At 40.9% G+C, this 21224-nt stretch overlaps 1 protein-coding gene across 1 annotated transcript in view; it reads right to left on the reverse strand.

Moving 5' to 3' along the window:
- LOC103267212 (semaphorin-5A-like) overlaps positions 1 to 21224 on the reverse strand; it is a gene marked incomplete at its 3' end in the record, with an annotated part of 229540 nt that overhangs the window by 10120 nt on the left and 198196 nt on the right. Inside the window, exon 8 of the mRNA XM_008064817.2 lies at positions 3030 to 3315. Within this exon, the coding sequence (XP_008063008.1) occupies positions 3030 to 3315 (286 nt within the window). The remainder of the gene's footprint in view (positions 1 to 3029; positions 3316 to 21224) is intronic.

A 21224-nucleotide genomic window follows, 5' to 3' on the forward strand; every position in this document is an offset into this window, starting at 1 on the left:
TCATGTCCAGGTCCCCTCCCTGGAACAGGATGAATCTCATCCTCTTCCTCCTGGCATCATGTTTCTCCACACACTCCCCTCACCAGCTTCAAGTGGGACTGCTCAAGGCTCTGGTGTCACCCAAAGACTCACGGTAGCTGCTGGTCTGAATCTCCCTTGCTGGCGCTGAAGGAACGCTTTTTCCAATCCTCTGTCCCATCCCCTGGTGAGCATAGTAGGTAGACCACACAGGCTCCCCTCACCATCCCTGCCCCCTCCACACTTCTATTGGCTGTGCTCTGGGAGGAGGGTGTTGTCGCTCCACAATCACCTTCCCTCTCCCCTGCCCCTCCTCCTCTCCCTGGGAAGAGTTACCTGCAGGAAGTGTGCATACCCCTTCTCTCATGCCGGTGGGCAGGTGAGACCAGCCCAGGTCTAGATGATCATGACCTTTAGAATGAGTCTGTTTAAAGCCAGGATCAGTATAAATAAGCACATCTGGCCAACAGACCTACAGCCATGTGTTCCAACCTAGCCTCTATCAGCAATCAAGGTAATCATGTGTCTTCATGTAATATTCCATTTTATTTCTTAACTTGCTCAGAGCCCAGGTGGATCAAAAAGGCACTAGGGACCCCCTTAATGAGACCAACAATAGGGGAACTTAAGGTTTGCTTCCATGTGAAGCCACTGGAAGAAAAGTAGGGGAGTTCCTTTCAGTTTTTCATTTTCTTAGAATGGAAGAACAATAAAATTCTCAGTCTCACCATAGCTTTACTAGCTAATATCTATACCTATACCATCTTTTTATACTCTCTGTATGGTATGGCATCAATACCACAAAGAACTATCAAGGTGAGCTACCATTTTTAGGTATCCAGAGGAAGGGAAGGGGTGGGGAACAAACCTTCTGTGACTTTATTGCAGCAGCATACCATTTCCTACAGGTCAACTCATGCCAGGGTGACTGAGAAAACCACATGATTCGAGGGTCACAATGAGTCAGAGCAGTTACCTTTGATCCATCCTCCTAGTGCTGAGAAGCCTTGACTAACGAGAAGAGGCAACCCAAAACTCTGAGCCTCAAACTTAGCTCAGTACTGGATGACTTCTAATTCAGAGATGGGAAATAACTGACTACCTCTGATCCCTATTTTCTTTCAGTTTGAAGCAAATCTTATCAAGAATATGGTCAAACTTTTAGAGGGTAAGATCAAGGCTGAGACATGAAAGGGAGCAGAGGTGGAAAATATTGAGAAATTAGAGATAGTTATATCAAAAATTCATCCCCAAGATCTAGTGAGAATAAATATTCCGGAGAAAGGGGTGATACGGTGATTCTATCTCTGCCAGTACAGATGTTATATATTGGGTGACTTCTGACATGATGAAAATTTGTATGACTAAACAAATAGTCTGGAATTGTCTGTAACATATTATTATGACCATCTAAATTGACCATGCACCATCTTAGAATGTTTCAGACACTGGACTTTTATAACTTTTGAAATTGGTGTTTTGTTTTGTCTTTTGCCAAGCATCAGGGGAAAGAACAGCAAGTAAGTCAAGCTCCCCTTGTATGTAGAATCGATGTCAACTGCACAACTGAACATTTATCTTGTGCAACCTTCACTATTTTTAAACAAGTTTTTGGAAAGCAAATCAACTTTAGAAACGGTACATTGATTTTTTTTTTTTTTTTTTAAGAAACTCATCCAAGAGGGACAATAACCTTTGGGGTTGAAGATCAGATTTACAACATTAAGGATGGTCATGGTGGAATGGGAGAGGCTCTGATATTAGCCTAATTTTTCTAACTTCATGTCAGAAAGAAGATGCTTCATGCAGCAAAAGTTGTTATTAAGCAAATGTCAACACTTAAGTTCAGCAATGGAGAGAGCAAGAAAGAGGTAAAAGGCAGGTAAAGTGACTCTTTAGGAATGAAATTCATAGGCAGGCTTCTGATGACCAAGAGATGAAAAAATAGATTAAAAATACATAGGAAGAAGAGCAGACATGATAGGGTGACCAACTGTGCTAGTTTGCCTAGGAATAACAGGTTTCCTTGGACACAGGGCTGTCATCAATGCTACCACTGGGATAAACCCAGACAATTCAGGAATTGTTAGTCATCCTACCCCACTAAACAGTACTTCCAACCCATCTAGATTCAGATTCTTTACTTTAGATACAAATATTTGACTTTTATTCAAGGTGTTGAGTCACTAGATTAGAAATTTTAAAGGCTATCAAAATCAGAACCTGTAGTGTAGAATTATCATCTGCATTGCCCATGTTGAAGGAAGTGGTACTCAAAGTCCCAATGTGATCTGTGATTCCTGAGTTTGTGATATGTTCCTGTTGAGTCTTACACAGCATGCCAGCTAAGGATGGGAAACAACTGTGGCATACCACCAGACTGAGAGTGAATGAGGGATCAGAAAACATGATAGGTTTATGTCAGCCCAAATATTGTTTGGTCTGAAATTTGGAGTTCTCTCCAAAAGAAAAAAAAAGACATAATGTTTCCAAACTATTCTAAAAGTACAATTGTCATTTACAAAATGTGTGCCCAAGAGCACATTCTAGAGTAGGAATGTGCTCTTCATATTTGAGCAGGGGTTTAGGTAAGAGTTATGCTATCTCAGAGATCATACTTTCCAGACAACACTGCTTCCATTATGCATAAATGCATGACTTGCACATTGAAGAAAAGGACATGCAATAAGTACCAGTATTTCAGAGAGTGACCAAAACTCAGTGACAAATCAGAAAGGAGCAATTTATAATCGTATAGTTTAATATTACTATTTCCTAAAGACAGATCAAAAATTTCTTGATCAGCTATATTTTCCTAATACCAATGTCAAAAATTACCTATTTTTGTCTAACATTTAGTTCCTACTGAAAAGGTTTTTTTTTAGCTGTTGTCCCAGTAAAATATGAAAGATTTTCTTTAAAGCAACACTGAAACCTCAGAGATCAAAAAACAAAAGACTTATTCAGAATGAGTCAAAGAAAAGGGAGAGAAATTATTTTGTGTTACATACACATTGGTGGTAAAGATGCCATAGATCAAATCCAGCTCAGGCAGGAAAAAAGTACTCTGCAACTCGTTGTAATAAAAAGGGACCTCCCCAGGGCGGGAGCAGTTCAGGCGCGCCTTCATGAATGTCGTCCAGGTGTCCTCCAACAAGAAGCGCCCTCCAATGTCATTCTTGCAGACCCGGGCAGCTCTGGAGAACACAGTTTTCCCACAGTCATGTTCTACAGCATTTTCTCGAAAAAAGAAGTAGGTAAAATTTCCGATGTCATACGATGACACAAAGTTTGGTTCTGAAAACAACAGAAAAGAAGAAGAAATATCTCAACATTCATATGTCATTTCTTTTTTGCCTTGTCTGCTCAGTATTTTCTCCACAGAGACACCATTATGTTTAGATAACACCAGGTTTTTATACGACAGGGGGGCCCTGTGAGCAACTTGATGATCTATGCTACTGGAAACTCAGTTTTATCCACAAGTTCCAAATATTAGGAAACCACTGGCAGGATTCCACATTCAAGTATTCTGAGCTAAATCAAGGCTCCAAGTAACTTGGCGTTAATGCCACAAAATATGGATGGCAAAGATTTGTAGTACATTTTAGAGCAATACATATTACTTTATTTGCAAATTCGTACATAACATTCAAAAAGAGAAGAAGAAAATAAAATTAAAAAGAGGAAATGTGATTCCGAATACAGCAGTCTGCTATCCTATTTGTGTACAAGAAAACAAAATTATTTGACTTTACGATATACATTTCTGTGACGTTGATATAATCTATGTACTTTTATTAAGGAGTTTTCATTGGTGAACTAAAAAAAAACTAAAACCATGAGGTTAGTGCCTGGAATTAGCTTTAGCAATTCCTGTTACTATGGTAACCAAGTAACTGTGAGAATCAACTCTTATTTTCCTATTTCTGAATCCATTTAGAGGAGGTGAGAGTATTGACATGGAGGCATTGCCTCCTAGTTTTCTGGTCTCATGATTAGCTTAAAATGAGGATACAAAAATGACAAAATCATGGCAAAATGTTTATTTGACCACCAGGCTCATTGGAAATTTAGGAAAAATACATTATCAACTGGATTTTACATATAGCATTTAAGGTGCTAGCTTCCTAACTTTCTGTTTGAGACCATTGATACCACTGATACAGATACAGATACGCCCTCATATTGCTTTTAAAGGCTCTAATAACCAGGTTTCATTCTTATTCTTTTCTCTATTTTGAAGAATTTTCCACTCCGTCTGCAAGCATCCGAATTTTATGGTGCAATTAGGATAATTATTGCAATAACCTTTGGAATTCAAGATGAATAGAAAGATATAGACAACAGCTACATTCACAAAGACACATTTGCAAGAACAATGAGTTTGTTGAGGCAATTCAATTGGCTTGTACTTTTCCAGATCCAATTGGATGGCACCAGTAAACATGTTATTGGCAGGACAACTAAAAATCTGTCTGGCAGCAAGATGAGCCATTAATGTTAAGAAAAAGACACGGGCAACCCCCTCGGGTCCCCTCCCATTGTGAGAGCTTTCCTGTGCTCTCAATAAATCCTGCTTTCAAAAGAAAAGAAAAAGACACACAACAGGATCATCAAGGTCCAAAATGCAGATATTGACTTTAGACATTAACACAGAGTTGGCATTGACTACCGTGGCATTCTGTCCAGAGAGGCCGTTGCCAATTTTCAATCAATATATATATATTCAATATCATCACAAAATGTTTTAACTTAATCCAATTTTACATTTTAAAAAGGTAGCAAACATTCTAAATGGTTTATGCATTGTGCTTTTCTCTTCAGTAAAACATATTGTCAAGTCATGTAAGTACATCATGTAATACACTGAGATTTTGACAAGAACTGATTTTAATTTATAAACTGTCACACATATTCTTAAATCACTATTGCTTTCATCTGAAATGCATATTTAAAGAAAAACAATCTGAATCACATTATAGTGCATGAGATGGAAGTTAGATATGTTTACTATAATGGTATACTTTAATATCGTGGAAAGATGCTCACAAAAATAGCAGGTTACATACCTGAAGCTTGTGTTTTTGGAATATAAAAAAACATATATTGGGGAAACTTTTGAATCTGTATTCACTATGACGCTGTAAAAAAAGAATTGCTTGCTGAAGCAAACCCCAAAGGCAAAGACACAGAACAATTAAAAAACAACTATATATAATGAAAATATTCCCCAGCACGTCTAAATCTGAAGAGAAGGTTGAATCATTTCAGAGGGTCCTGCACCCAGGCTCATATAACCAGAACTACAGTTTGATCATTGTACAGTCTGAACACAAACAAAAAAAGTACCACCATCATCATCATCAACAGTAACAACAAAAAACCTCACCTAAAAAGAGAAAACAAAGACAGAAGGCTCAGGTGACAGGGTGTGACTGGTCTGGCATGATGCTTACTTGCACGTGTCCGGGAGGTGTGAGGTAGACTCAACCAAAATTTACCAAACACAACAATCCACTTCTGGGATTAACTTGGGGACACATGGCATGAAAAGCACACTATAAATATCTCTAGTCTTTAGGAAGCCTTGAGCAGGAAAATAAGCAGCTACAAAGAAAAACAGATCTCTTATGGCTTCTTCCAGCTGAAGGTTGGGCATATACTAAAAACTGCTAATATCTGCTGAGCGCTAGCTTTTGTGCCAAGCAAACTCTGTGACCAGAGCTTTACCTTCACATACCCATTAAACTCATCAAAATCACAGATGTAAGTGCTGTGCTCTTCTTCCTATCTCATAAATAATGAGCCTAGATTGTAATGGCTTGTTCATGTTCACATGACTAGTGATGGGGGAAGTGATGAGGGAAGGAGAGGGAAATTTCCAAACTTAGGCAGTCTAACTTCTGAGCCTACATATCTACCATTACACTACACTGAAAAAAATAGTGGTCTGCCAGGGAACAATCAATTGTGCTAGCAATAGTCAGGAATAGAGTTTGGATTTCTGGACAATACTTTCGAAACCAGAATGGTGAGCTCTTGGTTGGAGAGTCATCATTCCATTGAGAGTAGTGAGCAGGTTTACCCAGGAACAAGCTGAGGAGGGACTTGGAACCGGCTAAAGGGAAGATAAATGACTAGAAGGAACTTTAGCCTACAGCTATTAGAGACATCAGGAATGATACAGAGAGAAGAAAAAATGTGAGGGAGAAGCCAACAATCCAAAAACATATTAAGAATACTGTTGGGAAGTGTCTGATTCAACTCCAGAGATGGTGTTTCAAAAGGCACCCACCATAGCATCAGAGTGCTGTCAACTGACTCTTGGAGGGGTCATTCTGTGCCCTTTGTTCATATTTTTTGTTCCTTTTTGTTTGAGAAAACAAGAATTTGTATTTGGTTTGTAGTAGGTGTTCTCTGCTTCACCCCACAGTACAGGTCATGTTGGGCCGGGAGTTAGACTACATTTGGAAACAACCTGCAGACCTACAATGATCCTTCAACACGAGGCTGGGTCCCTGACTGGGTGACCTGCTGTTAACTCAGGAAGCTCTGTTTCTTGGAAAGTAGAGCCTCTTGAAAATCAGCCAACATCCAGTTCCTTTTTTCAAAGACAGTAAAAAAGTGGGAATAGTTGTTAAACAGTCAAATAACTCTTACATTTATTGATATAAATGTGGAGACGGGCACGTTTGAATCTCACTAGGCAGGATAATAAGATACATGTTGTTTTCCTTCCACTGTTTAACTTCTGTCTCTTCTCAAAATGCAATTCACGACGAACTAGTATCTGCCACTCATGAGTGAATGGAACAAGTCAGAAATCAGGCATCATCTTCTGATCTACAGTGGATATCAGCGTGTGAAGAGAGATCTGAGGTGACTGCTAACTAATTCACAATAAAAACAGGCATGTGTATGTCGGCTTATATATAAATATAGGCATGGAGAAACTGTTTTTCTTGTGTTTGAAAAGCAAACTGAGTTATGGGTTACAGAGTGTGGTACAAAATAAGAATTGCACTTCATGATATAACAATTTTTATTTAATATCTTTATTTGCATAATAGTGGCCATGAAGATAGGAGTGCTGAGAAGAGATACACAATATGAGAGGGACCCAAAAAAACCCAGACTTTTTGGAGAACAGGCCCTTGTACAGGCTTCCCCCACTAGGTAAGTGTTCTAAGATCCCATCAGCATCAGCACACCAGCTAGCGTTGTTGAGAGAGGTTGTATTTGGCTTCAGCAATTTTTTTTTCTTTTTTTTGAGATTCTTTCAACACATTTGCCCATTTCATGATGGGTGATTTCGCAGTGTACCTGCTCACACCATGCTGAGTGTCCAGCAGTTTTTGGCCAAAAGCACATGACCAAATGCTCCACCCGCCCTATTCACCTGATCTCATCCAGAGGGACTGTTTTTTATTTCCCCGGATGAAAAAAAAGTCCTCAAAGGAAAATAGTTTGCTGACGTGCAAGAAGTGAAACAAAAAACAAACGGCAGAAGCACTAAAAGGCATCAAAACTGATGAGTTCAAAAACTGTTTTGGGCAGTGGAAAAAGTACCTCCACAGGTGTTTTGCATCAAACGGAAAGTATTTTGAAGGTGACTAAAGGTTAAACATGTAAGAATAAATACATTATTCTCTTTCCTCTGTTTTAGAATGGCAACACCATCCAACATGCAGTATCACTGTGAGAATCAAAGGGACTTGGGTAGTAAACATCAAAATATAGACCTCTAATTATTAAAAACTCTATCTCACAATAAAAATTGATATAAGCACATGTTGGTAAACAGATCATCAGTAACAAGCTAGCTCATTAATTATGCACTCTGTATATCAAATTAGGCTCTGTACTTCCTTCAGTGGTCTGAAACCAAACATGGTAGCTGAGACAATGTTATACACAGAGCTTGGAAAGTCAACCAGAGATTATTCCACCAGAGGTGTTTACTCACCATTCCTAGGTTTTTTGTGTCCTCCTCAAATACAGAATTATGAGTGATGGGAAGAAGAAAAGCATCAAGAATTTGAAGATGTTGGCCATGTAAACCAAATGACATCCAAGTGAAACTTCCCATTTTAAATTCTTCCTATTCTAATGCCTAATGCATCAATTACTATGGGGGTGCACCATATTCAAATGGTTCAATCTCATCATGGATCAGGTCATTGATAGGTTATTGACATAGAAACATTTAGATCAAGGAGAATGGATATTCAAGCCACAAAGGAATTCCCATTTTCCAACTCTACAAAAATCTTACTCGAATCAAATCTATCATAAATGATTTTGTAATGACAAGCTACCTTGTGAGAGAGTTGCCAAGGTCAGGCTGCAAAATGACTGGGCACAGAGGCCATGGTTCTACCCTGCCTGGAACATTGACATGGGATATGTTCTGTCATTCTATATGACAATTAGGGTGCTAAAGAGCTAGTTTGCAAAGCTGTAAAAATTAAAGGAGCTGGCATATAGTAGGACCCCAATTAACGGTATTATTTATTCTTAAAGTCTCTTGGAATAATTTCTATTTCACAGAACTTCACATGATGATAATGAATGATCAAGCATACATTTATCAAGCTTAAAGATGACCAGAATCTGAGAAGCAGAAATACAGTCATGCTGAGTTTTTGCAATAACAATCTATTTCCAAAATGAAAATGAGTTATGAAAGCAATCTTCAGATATGACACACAGCCAGAGGTTTTCTGATCTAACTTGTTGGTGTCAATCCCTATAAAACCCTTCCTGGATTTTAGATCCTCTCTTTATTGTGGACATTGTTTCCATTGTCACAGCTACATGAAAGTGTGCTGGAGAGATTTCCAAGGTGAGTCTAATTTTATCTCGTTATTCATCCTAAAAGTGGAAAATTCAGCTAAAATTAAATTAAATTAAACGTTGGTTAATAGCTACTGGTGAACTAAAGTCCTTTTCCTGAGATTTCTACTAAAAGATACATAGATGGTAGATAGATAGGTAGATAGATATGACAGATCCACACATTTGTGTGTGTATGCATGTATTCCATACATGCAGTATCAAGTTATATGTATATATGGCTCAATACTTCCACCTACTGGCTGTATAAACTTAGCATATTTTCTCTTTCCTCTGTTTTAGAATGGCAACACCATTGAACATGCAGTATCACTGTGAGAATCAAAGGGACTTGGGTAGTAAACATCAAAATATAGACCTCTAATTATTAAAAATATCCACCTCACAATATAAATTGATATAAGCACACGTTGGTAAACAGATCATCAGTAACAAGCTAGCTCATTAATTATGTATTCTTGTATATCACATTAGGATCTGCACTTCCTTCAGTGGTCTGAAACCAAACATGGCAACTGAGACAACGCTATACACAGACCTTGGAAAGCCAGCCAGAGACTGCTCCACCAGAGGTGTTTACTCACCATTCCTTGAAAGACTGTCCTGGGCACTGGGTGTTCCTTGGTAAACTGATAGACACAGCCCTTAAGGGCAGTGTCAGGCAACAAACAAGACAGAGACCAACAAGTGCTTACAGTGAGGATGTAACCCAAGGAATTTAAGGATCAGAAAAAGGAGACAGGGAAAAAGCAGGGAGGGGAGGCTGGGAAGGGGACACCTGGCCAAGAGCAGGGGACCAGAACATTCCTGCAGGAGGGAACCACATGGGAGAAGACTGCAAAGGTGGCCAAGAATGGAATGAAGCCAGTGTCAGGATCAAAGAAAACAAGGGGACAAGAGGTAGAAGGCCAGGCCAAGCCAAGAGCCCAAGGAGTTTGGATTTCAACGGCCATTGGAAAGACATCAAAGAGCTTTAAAGGGAAGTTTATAATTCAGATTCCCAGGTGGGTGGTGGGGGAGTTAAAAGAGATGCACCAAGCACATCCTTAGTGGCCGTCTACACAGCAATCTGAGAATCTGAGCCTTGCATCCCCAGGTGCGTCTTCACTGAGTCCCTTGACAGAAAGACACTTCCTAAGACACTCGCAGTGGGACTGGAAACATGGTTCAAGCACATTTGATCCCTGCCTTCTTCAAAGGGAATAGGACTTGAAAATGCATTATTTTCATGGATTTGCTGACCCAAGTAGGAATAGCTTGTACCATGGGGACACTGTGCTGGCTTCTCCTAGTAAGAGAATGATCACCTTTATCTACAACTTACAAACCCCAAACCCAAAACTCGAATTCTTTATATATTTATGTCCATGAGAGCTTCAGTAACTGAGTATTTGTGTAAATGTTCCAGCTCAAAGTGACAAAATGACACAGACTTTAGTATCTACTCTGTTCTCGTATTGCATTTCAAGCAGAAAGCCTGCTTCTTGTAAAATTCTACCAAATCACATATTCCTAGGCTCAATTAGTTACAAATAATTTCATGAAAAATTATGAACAGTTTTAAAACAGAATATGTCTACTTGCTCTTTTTTCCCTGATACTATTTTAAATTTATAGATTCGCTTCTTTGAGGAATTAATCATTTAATCTACAAAATCCTAAATCAATACCTACGAGTTTTTTAATTGGAATGTGAACTTGAATTCAAAGATCTGAGAAATAGTTTAAGGTCTATAAAATATTTTAAAAGACTAAAAGAAAACCATGTAAGATTTAATTGAAAGAAGATATTAAACTACAACATTATACAGTTTTTATCACATTTCTTCCCAATGTGCTACAACAGATTAGCGACCCTGGTATGATGGCTCCGGCTTTGTCTCCTGAATTGATCTGGGCTGGGACAAAGAGAAGACCAAGATATAAAGAGCCAACCACCCCATATGTGAAAGTGTGAGATCAAATGTGAGAGGCCACTGACTGGGGAGGGGGGAACAAAAGTTCAATACAATAATACGGAGACGAATTTACTGAAACACATAGAACTGGGCATCTCATAAACAGGATGACAAGATGATGCATAGTACGAACACTTTTGAGAGAGAAAGGATGTAATACGGATAATTAGGCCAGGATATCAGGAGAGAGTCAAGCCTGACACTTGGAAACTGTTATGTACTATAGGCAATGAGCAGTACATCATTTTCCTGATTGTTTATATCAGGACTAGTAAATGTCTACATGATAGATAACCTCTGTAGTGAGGCATACCTTTTTTGTGTGGATTTAGGGGGTTTTTTAAAGTTTTTAAAATGACATTTATTAGGAAAAGAGGAGAGGAAAGGGGATTTAGTTTTTTATGCAGGTTTTTCTGTGAGTCCATGCATACAATTCATGCCTTTATCCCCATAATATCCTACTGGGAGAAGGAAGGGTTTATGTATCCATTCTCTTTTGAAATATGCAAATTAAATTCCAAAGGTTATAAATGACTTGCTGGCAAGTGTAGGACTTTCACCACAAGACTGGAAGGAATCTGTGACTTCCCAATGTTCAGCCACCCAGTGCTCAATGAACAGGACAGCACACGACACTGTTTTCAAAGAGCACCATTAAAAATTGATTCCTAAGCCAGGCTCGGTGGCTCAGCCTGTAATCCCACGCCTTTGGGAGGCTGAGGTGAGTGGATTGCCTGAGCCCGCAGGTTCGAGACCCACCTGGGCCACGAGACCTCATCTCTACAATAAATCAAAAAATCAACTGGGCGTGGTAGCACATGCCTGTAATTCCGGCTACTGGGAAGGCTGAGGTGGAAGGATCGCCGGAGCCCAGCAGGTCAAGGCTGTGGTGGCCGGGAGCGGCCACTGCACTCCAGTCTGGATGACAGAGTGAGACTCCAACTCAAAAAAAAAAAAAAAAAAATTGATTCCTTGTGTCATTTGCCACACTTTTGTCCTGGTGAAACACTGTGTTAAATTATCCCCACAGGATCTTCTGCTTTGGGTTTAATGACCTCAGTTCATCACATCCTTGATCTAAGGCAATCAAGAAAAGACTCAACCTTTTCCAAAGTCTCCATATCCCTCGTCCATGGTAGCTCGTGCATAAAAATATGAACGTCAGGAGAGAGAATGGAGGCCAGTAATGATGTTGGTGTTTCCTAAGATGCCAACCAAACAAAGGAGAGACCATTGGTGTGGCACACATCAGGTGTGGCCCTTGTTCAGGTGGCAAACACATCTGAGCCCCAGAGTGCTCATCCATGGAAAGAGGAAATGAAATCTCCCCCAGAGGGTTGGATGCAGAATTACAGGTGACATGTATTTGGAGTCTTCCATAGACCTGGAAAGTTAGAAATAGCCACTGTGACTCTTCCTTGCACCTGTTATAATAATGAGAGGCAAAAGAGGAGACTTCAAGAGATGCACAGACAGGCAGGTATGCAAGGAGGCCATTTATTTAAAATGATTTATGACCTATGAAGATAATAAGATTAGGTGTGAAAAGGCATTTCCAAAGTGTGTCCATACCACATGCCATATCTGCCCAATGTCTTCTGATACGCTTGATCACATTTGAAAATTTAAAAAGGGTCACTTTATCATGTCACATAACACATGACTTTACTTGACATACTTTCAGTCCACGTATCCTCACTTTAATAAGTGTAATCTTTAATGAGTTAGAGATCAAGCTTTAACCTTGCACTTGTAATCATGAAGAGAACCCACTGTTCACAAAGATATCCTTTTTAAAGCAGGTGCTTATTTGGTAAAATACAAAACTAGGCTGCTGACTGTGCAATCTTGATTTTATTCTGGTTTTACAGAGTATCTTCTTTTCCTTGATAAATGCTTTCATTTTGTTCCTCAAATATATTTCTTTCCTAATCCCCATGTGTCTCCATTTTGCTTGTTTTCTGAACTCCACTTCTGTTTATGAATTTCCAACTCTTGCAAATGTCATCAGTCTTGGGAGCACCTCGTGCAGACGACTCAACCCCTGGGTGCTGTACTGTGTGGACCCTGCCAAATAGGCTGGTACTGCCCCCAGAAGGAAGACAACAAAGTCATCCCAGCCTGGCTGTGCTTGGGCTATTAAGAGTCAGCACCCACTGCCAGGGAGAAGCACTGAGCTCCACGAAGCATCTCTCTTCATGACCAGGAGAAACAATTTCTCCTTGAGTAAAGCACAGAGGAGACTTGCTTTCTCCAAGTAATTTATCTTTAATCATTAGAAGGTTAATAATTGCACTTTAAAGACCTCAAGAGTCTACTTAATGCTTAGGTAATGTCATCAATGTCACTCAACCCAGTAGAATTTAAGATTGTTACCAAAAGAGTTTTCTCAACTAGAATGATGGTAGCTCATAAAAAATGCTTCTGTTAAAATGAGAATGTTCGTGGATTTCATGTGAGTCAGTCTCCATATGAGGTCATGGCAGGAATTTCAGAGAATGGAGGACACTGTGGATTTCCCTGGGAGAACCCAGTAAGATAAGCAAAGGTTTCCCCCAGAGTAGGCAAACAAGCAGGTCTCTAGGTGTTAATAGGTCATATCCAGGTACATACCCATTTTCAGTTGTCCATGTTGAGTTATAAGCATCATTTAGGAGTTACTTTTTCCAAGTTCCTACTGAAGTTTTTCCTCTACATGCAAGCACATAGTTCCCTCAGAAATAACAAAATCATTTTGCACAATATTAATTTAGAAATATCATTTTTTTCCTTTTCATGGGTTTATTGTTTCCCCAGTTTGACTGCCAGTTTCTTGAAGGCAAGTTTTATGGCATCTCTATTTTCAGCAATAGTCATTAAACATTTATTATCCTGCCTTACAGTAATCATTTAATATGGTTATTAACGATTAATATTTTAATGCATTAAAGCTGTTAAGGTATTTCTCTAAACACATAAATTTGCTTTAAGAGCGATTTTGGCACAGGGGAAAATCTGATTTTGGAACATATTTATGACCAAACACATAATTTAATGCTCCTGGTTCCACTAGAACCTTATCCAATCGATGCCACTGCCTTTGATAATTGACTGAAAGAATAATAGCTGAAAATGGGGACCAAGTGAGATAGGGGTTTGAAAAGAGAAGATTTTGCAAACTTTTAGAACTGATTCAGTTTTAAATATACAAATCTGTGGGTTTTCTTGCTGTTTGTTTGTTTTAATTTTGGGTTACAACTAATAGGATACTTTCTCTTATTTTACAACATCATTCACATTTCTGCTATTTACCAAGTGTGCTTATCTCTTACTCATTCAACAAACATTGATTAAGTCCCATCTGTATTCCAAGCACACACATAAATGAGGTTCCCACATTACCCCTCCTCTCAAGGAATGTATAAACTAGTGGGGGGCACAAAGGAGCAAATTATTCATCCATTGTCTTAGTCAAATTTGGCTATTATAACAAAAATGCCATAAACTGGGCAGTTTTTAAACAACAAACATTTATTTCTCACAGGTTTGGAGATTGGGAAGTCTGTGATCAAGGTGCCAGTAGATTCCACGCCTGGTGAGAGCTTGCTTTCTGGTTTATAGATGGTGCCTTCGCACTGTGTCCTCACATGGTGAAGAAGTGAGGAAACTCCCTGGGACCTCCTTTACAAGGGCACTAATTCCATTCATAAGGACTCCATCCTCATGACTTAATCACTTTCTAAAGGTCCTGCCTCCTGATAACATCATATTGGGGGGGGTGTTAGGATTTAACCAATGATTTTGGGGAGAACAGGAACAATCAGATCACAGCATTCTTTAATTAATTTATTTTTTTTAAAGTATTTATTGAGTGCTTACTGCCGACCCAGCACTGCTGGAAGCATGTGTGGCACACCAATGAAAAAAACACGTAAGCCTAGTCACTGGGGAACTTTCATTCTAGTAGAGGAAAGAGGCAACATGCTAAAAGATCACATGGCAGAGGTTAAAATTTGAGCACAGTTTGGGGAATCAAGAAGACTGAATAGGAAGGGGTATAATTTTAAATGAGGTGAGCAGGATGGGTCCCATTGAGTAGGTGACATTTGAGCAAAGACTCAAAGGAGTTGAAATACTTGACCAGATGGATTCGCTGGAGAGACAGATTTCCAGATAGAACAGGGTCAGCATACCCCAGCCAGTGAGCTAATCACTACCTACTGCCTGCTTTGTAAATAAAGTTTTATTAGTACACAGCCACAGTCATTCATTTATTCACTCACTGGTTTTGATGGTTTTTATGCTATCGTGGCAGAATTGAAATGCTGCAAGAGAGACCATATGGGCAGCAAATTCTAAAATATATACACTCTGGTCCTTTATGGAATAGTTTGCTGACCCCTGAAATGGGCGAAGGGAGAGCCAGTGGTGCTGTGTTATATTTTAGAGGCTAAAGCAAGAGAGCATGAGGACAGAGAGGGATTGGGTGGCCCCTAGCAGTGATTTAACTTAATCTGCAGGTGCAACAGGCACTCTTGTAGGGTTGGGACATCAGAGTGACTAAGAGCTCCAGTATTGTGGGAGTAAGCACAATTTTGCACAGTGCTATAAAATGATGAAAGACACCCAGCTGGGTCTGGGGAAAGCAGAAACTTTAACCAAAGTTAACCAGGAGTCAGAATTAGCCAGGATGCAAAAATCAAGGGAAGAGAGGACAGAGTGAATACCACCTGCAAAAGAACGAGGCATGGAAGATGTAATGCTCCCAGGAAACTGCATACTGGTTCCTAAAGGACACCAAGCATGCACATGGAAAGACTAGCAGCAGCCAGGGCTGCAAGAGCAGGCAGAGCCGGATCACACAGGCCAGGCAAGAGGCGACAGGCAGAGCCAACAAAGACAGCGATCAGAACCTGTGGTGTCAGTTGACAGCATGTTCTGTCATCTGGGTCTCCCTTCATGGGTGCAGAAGAGTAGGAAGGATGTCTATATCAATGTATAACCAGTCATGATGATAGTATAATAAAAACTGAACTTGGAACTCTGACATTAGATCCAAAGGACTTAACTTGCTAAAGGCAGGTTTTTGGAACCAAGTCAGATATTTATGTTGAGTTTCCGGGACGTGTGGTAGGAAGGCTAGAACTTGGTAGGTCCTTACTCAGGGCTTCAGGTGCCCTGGTAGGATGTTACCGTGGACAGGCCAGTGCCATCATTTGCCTAAAGACTCACCCTGGGACACTGGAAGTCCCAAGAGGCTGAGTCCCTGAAAGGCTACAGCCTTCCATACTCTGCCAAATGTCCTGAACATTCATCCAATGTGTCTATGTGCTTGTCTCAAGCTAGAGTGTCAGAGCACTCAATTCTGCCAAGCCCGCCCCACAGTCCATTGAGGGAGTAATTCAGGTGTAGAATGAGCCTTGCAAGGTCAAGCTCACTGTCGATCTCAAATATTAACAAGAGTCTGAGCTTGTCAATGAAGTAACAACAGTTACTTTAACGGTGAGCCTTGCACAACTGAGTGTTACAAAGAAGAGATGCGCCCCTTCCCCAGTGGCACAGGGGTGGGGAGAAATGCACAGTGGATGAAACAGCAGTTCAGGTGAATGTACTGTCCATACCATTACTCTGGAGAGAGGAAAGGAGAAATGTTAAAAGTAGCTTTCTGTCTTAGACAAAGCAGACAGATGATCGCCATTCCAACCTGATGACTTCTGATCCTTATTGGAAACGAAAAGACAGCTTCTTGTGCTAACTATAAGGACACTCTGGCTGGGGTGAAAGCCTGAGAAGTAGACAGATTTAGCTACAACCCGGAAAAGAGAGTTAAGATTGTCACCAGAAAGTGAGGGGTTATGGCTGCTTAAGATGCCAACACGTGAGCATTTCTTGGTTAGGACAGTGGGCTGGGTTGAAGTCCTAACTCCTGATTTCTGTTAATGTGACTTTAGTTGGAAATAGATTCTCTACAGATATGATCAAGTTAAGATGAGGTCATTAGAATGGCCCCTAAACCAATATGAGTGGTGTCTTTATAAGAGGAGCAGAATTAGAGACAAAGGGAGATGGCCATGTGAGGGTAGAGTGATGCTACCACAAACCAAGGAATGTCTGGGGCTACCAGAGCTAGAAGCGGCAAGGAGGGATCCTCCCCCAGAGGCTTAAGAGGGAGTGTGGCACCACTGACACCTTGATTTTGGACTTTTAACCTCCAGGACACTGGGAGAACATATTTCTGTTGTTTGGAGCCACCTGGTTTGCAGTACTTAGTCTGGCAACCTAGCAAACACAGGTACTGTCCACAGTGTCACTGATGGCACAGTTTGATGAAGTAGCTGACTGCTGGCTGGAGGTTTGGGCAGGAGGGTACCAACACAGTGCTGTTATAGGCATGTAATACATGTCAGTGGCGCTTTACTGGGCATTTCATCAGTGTGTTCTATCTACATTAACCAATAGAATTTTGGAGAGGGACTACCTAAGCACACAGGCCAATTGTCCTAAGAACAATTTAACAAAAAACAATGAATCCAAATGCAAAATTTTTTCTGACTGTGGTTCATAGGTGCTCTTCTCCAGACTTCTCCTGCTGAGAGTTTTATTTCCTCAACACAAAAATATCAAGAAAAAATAGAAATCATCCAAAATGAAGACATGAGTTATGTTTACCCTAATATGTGAACAGCTGTTAGCTAAGTAGTGACCTCCCAGAAGTTCAGAGTCCAGCTCATGTCTGGAGGTTCCATGATTGGGCAGTGATGAACAGGTCCTGAATGTACCAGCAGAGGGACAAAAGAAGAGGCTGGCAGATGTCATTAATTCAGGAAGCATAGCCCCCAAATATTTGCTCATTTATTCAGCTAACAACTGTCGGCCAGGTGTGTGATTCACACCTGTAATCTCAGCACTTCAAGAGGCAGAGGTGAGAGGATCACTTAAGGTTAAAAGTTCAAGATCAGCCTGGGCAACATAGAAAGACACCCATCTCTACCAAAAAAAAAAAAATTAAAAATTAGTCATGTGTGGTAGTATGCACCTGTAGTCTCAGTTACTCAGGATGCTGACTTAGGAGAAACACTTGAGCTTAGAAGTTCAAGGCTGCCATGAGCTATGATCGTACCACTGCTCTCCAGCCTGGGTGATTGAGCAAGAACTTGTCTCTTAAAAAATAAAATAAAAAATAAATGAAAAATATATTAGCTGCCTGCTACACATCACATATTGCACCAGTCTTTGGGAAGTTTGTAGTAGCGACCTGTATTTATCAAGCACTGACTTGGTGCCAGGCACAAATACTTATCATCTTCAGATACAGATGAGGAAACAGACCTGGTGACAAATCGGGGCCTGACGAGTTGAGTATGGATTCAGCCCCAGTTCTGTTTGACCCCAAAGCCTCCACTCTCTACTCTAAGCTTCATGCCACACATTAGAAAACAAATAGAGCACTACCCCTAACCCTTGGGGTCCACTATCTAGAGTGCACACAGAAATATAAATGAGGGAGTAGAAGGACAAAGGGAGGGATGAATGTGTGCTTGGATTCCTTGAGGAGGAAGGACTTGGAGAGGCTGAAGAAGGCTTCTGAGTAGAACATGGGGCTCCTGAAGGATGTGAAGAAATTAGTCAGAAGAATAAAGTGTGTGGGGCAGGGGGAGTTCTAGGCAGAAAACCCAGAGGGAGGGAGGGGAAGCTGGAAGGTCAAAGGCAGGGTCAGATTCTGAAGGAACTGATTAGATTGGTGAAAGAGTCAAGTTTTATCCCGAAAACCCACAGCCCCCACGTACAGTCTGCTCATATGTAAGGACATTGCCTGAGGTAGATAGGCAGTCCACTCATCCCTTTGTTTTTATTTATATTTACACATTCACTAATTACACATTTGTTGAGCATAGTCCAGGCACGAGGAATGCCAGAAATAAACAAGACCCATGCAATTTGATGTGGAACTCACTTTCTAGAGAGAAATAATAAGGTGATGAAAAAAATGTGATTCTTGCTAGGAAGGAAATGGAAAGATAAAGGGGTAGGATAACTTGGGAGGATCCTTAGATGGGATGATCAGAGAAGGCGTCATGGAAGAGGAGACATGGGAGCTGGGACCGGACCCCTGAAGGAGGCAGCTTCCTAGGGATCTGGGGAGGAGCATACAGGGGAAGGAGCAGCTGGGGGCGGACCAGAGCAGGAGAGGAGTTGGGTCATGGGGGGACACCGGGGCTCATCTTGGCTGAGGTAGGAACGTGTGTAGGAGGGAAAAGAGATATAGTCCCAGAAGCCACAAAGTAAGCCACATATGGCCAATATGGGCCACAGAAAGGAGCAGGCATCTTCTTCTCCAAGTAAAGGGAAGGTATTGAATGGAGTTTAAGCCTGGAGTGAGTCAATCTGATTTACAATTTTGAAAGATCATCCTCGTTACTCCGTGGGAAGTGGGTCAGAGAAGGGCTAGTGCAGCATTTCAGATGAAACATGAGGAAACCCTAAACAATCACAGAAGAAGGGGAAATGGGAAGAAGGACTTAGGTCTGGGAGTCATTGTAAAAGTAGGCTTGGCAGGACCTGGGATTAGGTGGGTCTGGGAAGAGGTAGAAACTGTACGAAATGTGCAGGCATCTGGCTCAGATGAATGGCTGGATCATGAAGTTTGTTCTGGTTTGCACTGTGTCCCATAGATTTATATATTAAGGTCTCAATCTCCAATACTCCAGAACATAACAGTACCTGGAGATTGGGTCTTTAAACAGGTAATTAGGCTAAAATTAGTGCATTAGGGTGGGCCTCAACCCAATATAAATGTTGTCCTTACAGGAAGTGGAGATTAGGAAACAGGCACATACAGAGAAAAGACCATGTGAAGACACAGGGAGAAGATGGTCGTGTATAAGCCAAAGAGACAAACCAGTCCTACTGACATTGATGTTGGACTTCCAGCCTCCAAGACATTGAGTCAATAAATGTCTGTTGTTCAAGCACTCAGTCTGTGGTAGTTTGTCATGGTAGCCCTAGCAAACTAATAATGAGTCCATACCCAACACTGGAAAACAAAGAGGAGATCATGAATGAAATACAGTGAGCCTGACGTGTTCCTGGAAGCATCCAGCTAGAGTTGACGCTTGCAGATCTAGACTAAATCACAGTTGAGACCAGATCTATGAATGGTCCTCAGTGGGCTGGTGTACAGTGTGGGGTAGGATGGTTAAAACTTTGGAACAGATGGGAATTCGAGAAGAACATGTGGACTGAGAAGAGTAGGGAGGAGGACGGGATGGAGGATGACGGGCTCCCCAGGGATCAACAAGGTGGAAAGACCAGCTGAAGGAAAGGAGTCAGGGACTGAGGAGATGCTTAAGCTAAAGGGTGAATCAGTTAAGTCTGGTGCAGTGCAAACTTTCTGAGAAAGCTTTGAGGCAATGATGTTAACCCTTCCAAGAAGATAGGGAAGGTCAAAGGTGGAAATCAGTCCTTGGCTGCTATAACTATATGCTGTGGGATTAGGGAGAGTAGGATGTGCAGAGCAGGGAAGACCAGAAATGCCAGGTGGTGAGTGAAGACTGCTGCCTTCTTACCAAGGCTGGCCAGTAACACAAGGCAGTTGACAGGGAGAGGACTCATTCCCCACTCCTCTGGTTCTTCTGGGGGAGTAGAAGAACCAGGAGGATAGATACCCAAAACAAGAAGATCCATCCTTTCCCCTTCCCCATTGCGGTTTCCTTCCTATTCCCACAAAGCTCTATCTAGAACAAATCCAATGCTCATATCTGATTTGTTGACTCAGCCAGTTGAAAACTCAAGGGAAAAATATGAGAACATCATTTAATGGGCCCTTAAAATCACAACAGGAAATAAGAGCATTCTGGGACACAGCAGAACTAAGGGCATTGTTATTCGTTTATTTGGGTTTCTTTGTTTTTTGTCTTATTTGCAAGAACATAGATCTGACATTTTTCTAAAATAATAAAAGTCATCTTTAGTGAGGAAGAAATTTAAGGTTGTGGAAAAAGAAGGGATAATGGATGAGGCAACAATTTTGAGCAAAAAAGCAAACTAAACCAGAACACAGCAGAAAGAATAAGCTACAGACCAAAAGTGACAAGAAAAAGTAAGTTTGAGAGGTTAGTGAGAGGAACTCTCTGGGTCTTAACATTTCTCTATGAAGTAGCAGATGAGAGAACCCACTGATAATCCCAGTGGCTGGAGTAGGAGAAGCCACAAGGGGAGAGGACAGGAACTGAGGGTCTTGGGCCATTACAGAGCTGCCCTGAGGATCTTTGCTGAGGCCAGAGACTGTACCTTTGCCACACCACCCTCTCTACAGCAGGGTGACTCTTTCCAGCATCCTCATATGAAAGAGATGTGGAAGCAAATGGGAGAATATCCCTAGGGCTGGATTTTCTGTGGGGGGGGGGGGGT

This window comes from Carlito syrichta, unplaced genomic scaffold, assembly GCF_000164805.1.
Source record: "Carlito syrichta isolate Samal-C Ts95f unplaced genomic scaffold, Tarsius_syrichta-2.0.1 Scaffold308054, whole genome shotgun sequence".
NCBI lineage: Eukaryota > Metazoa > Chordata > Mammalia > Primates > Tarsiidae > Carlito > Carlito syrichta.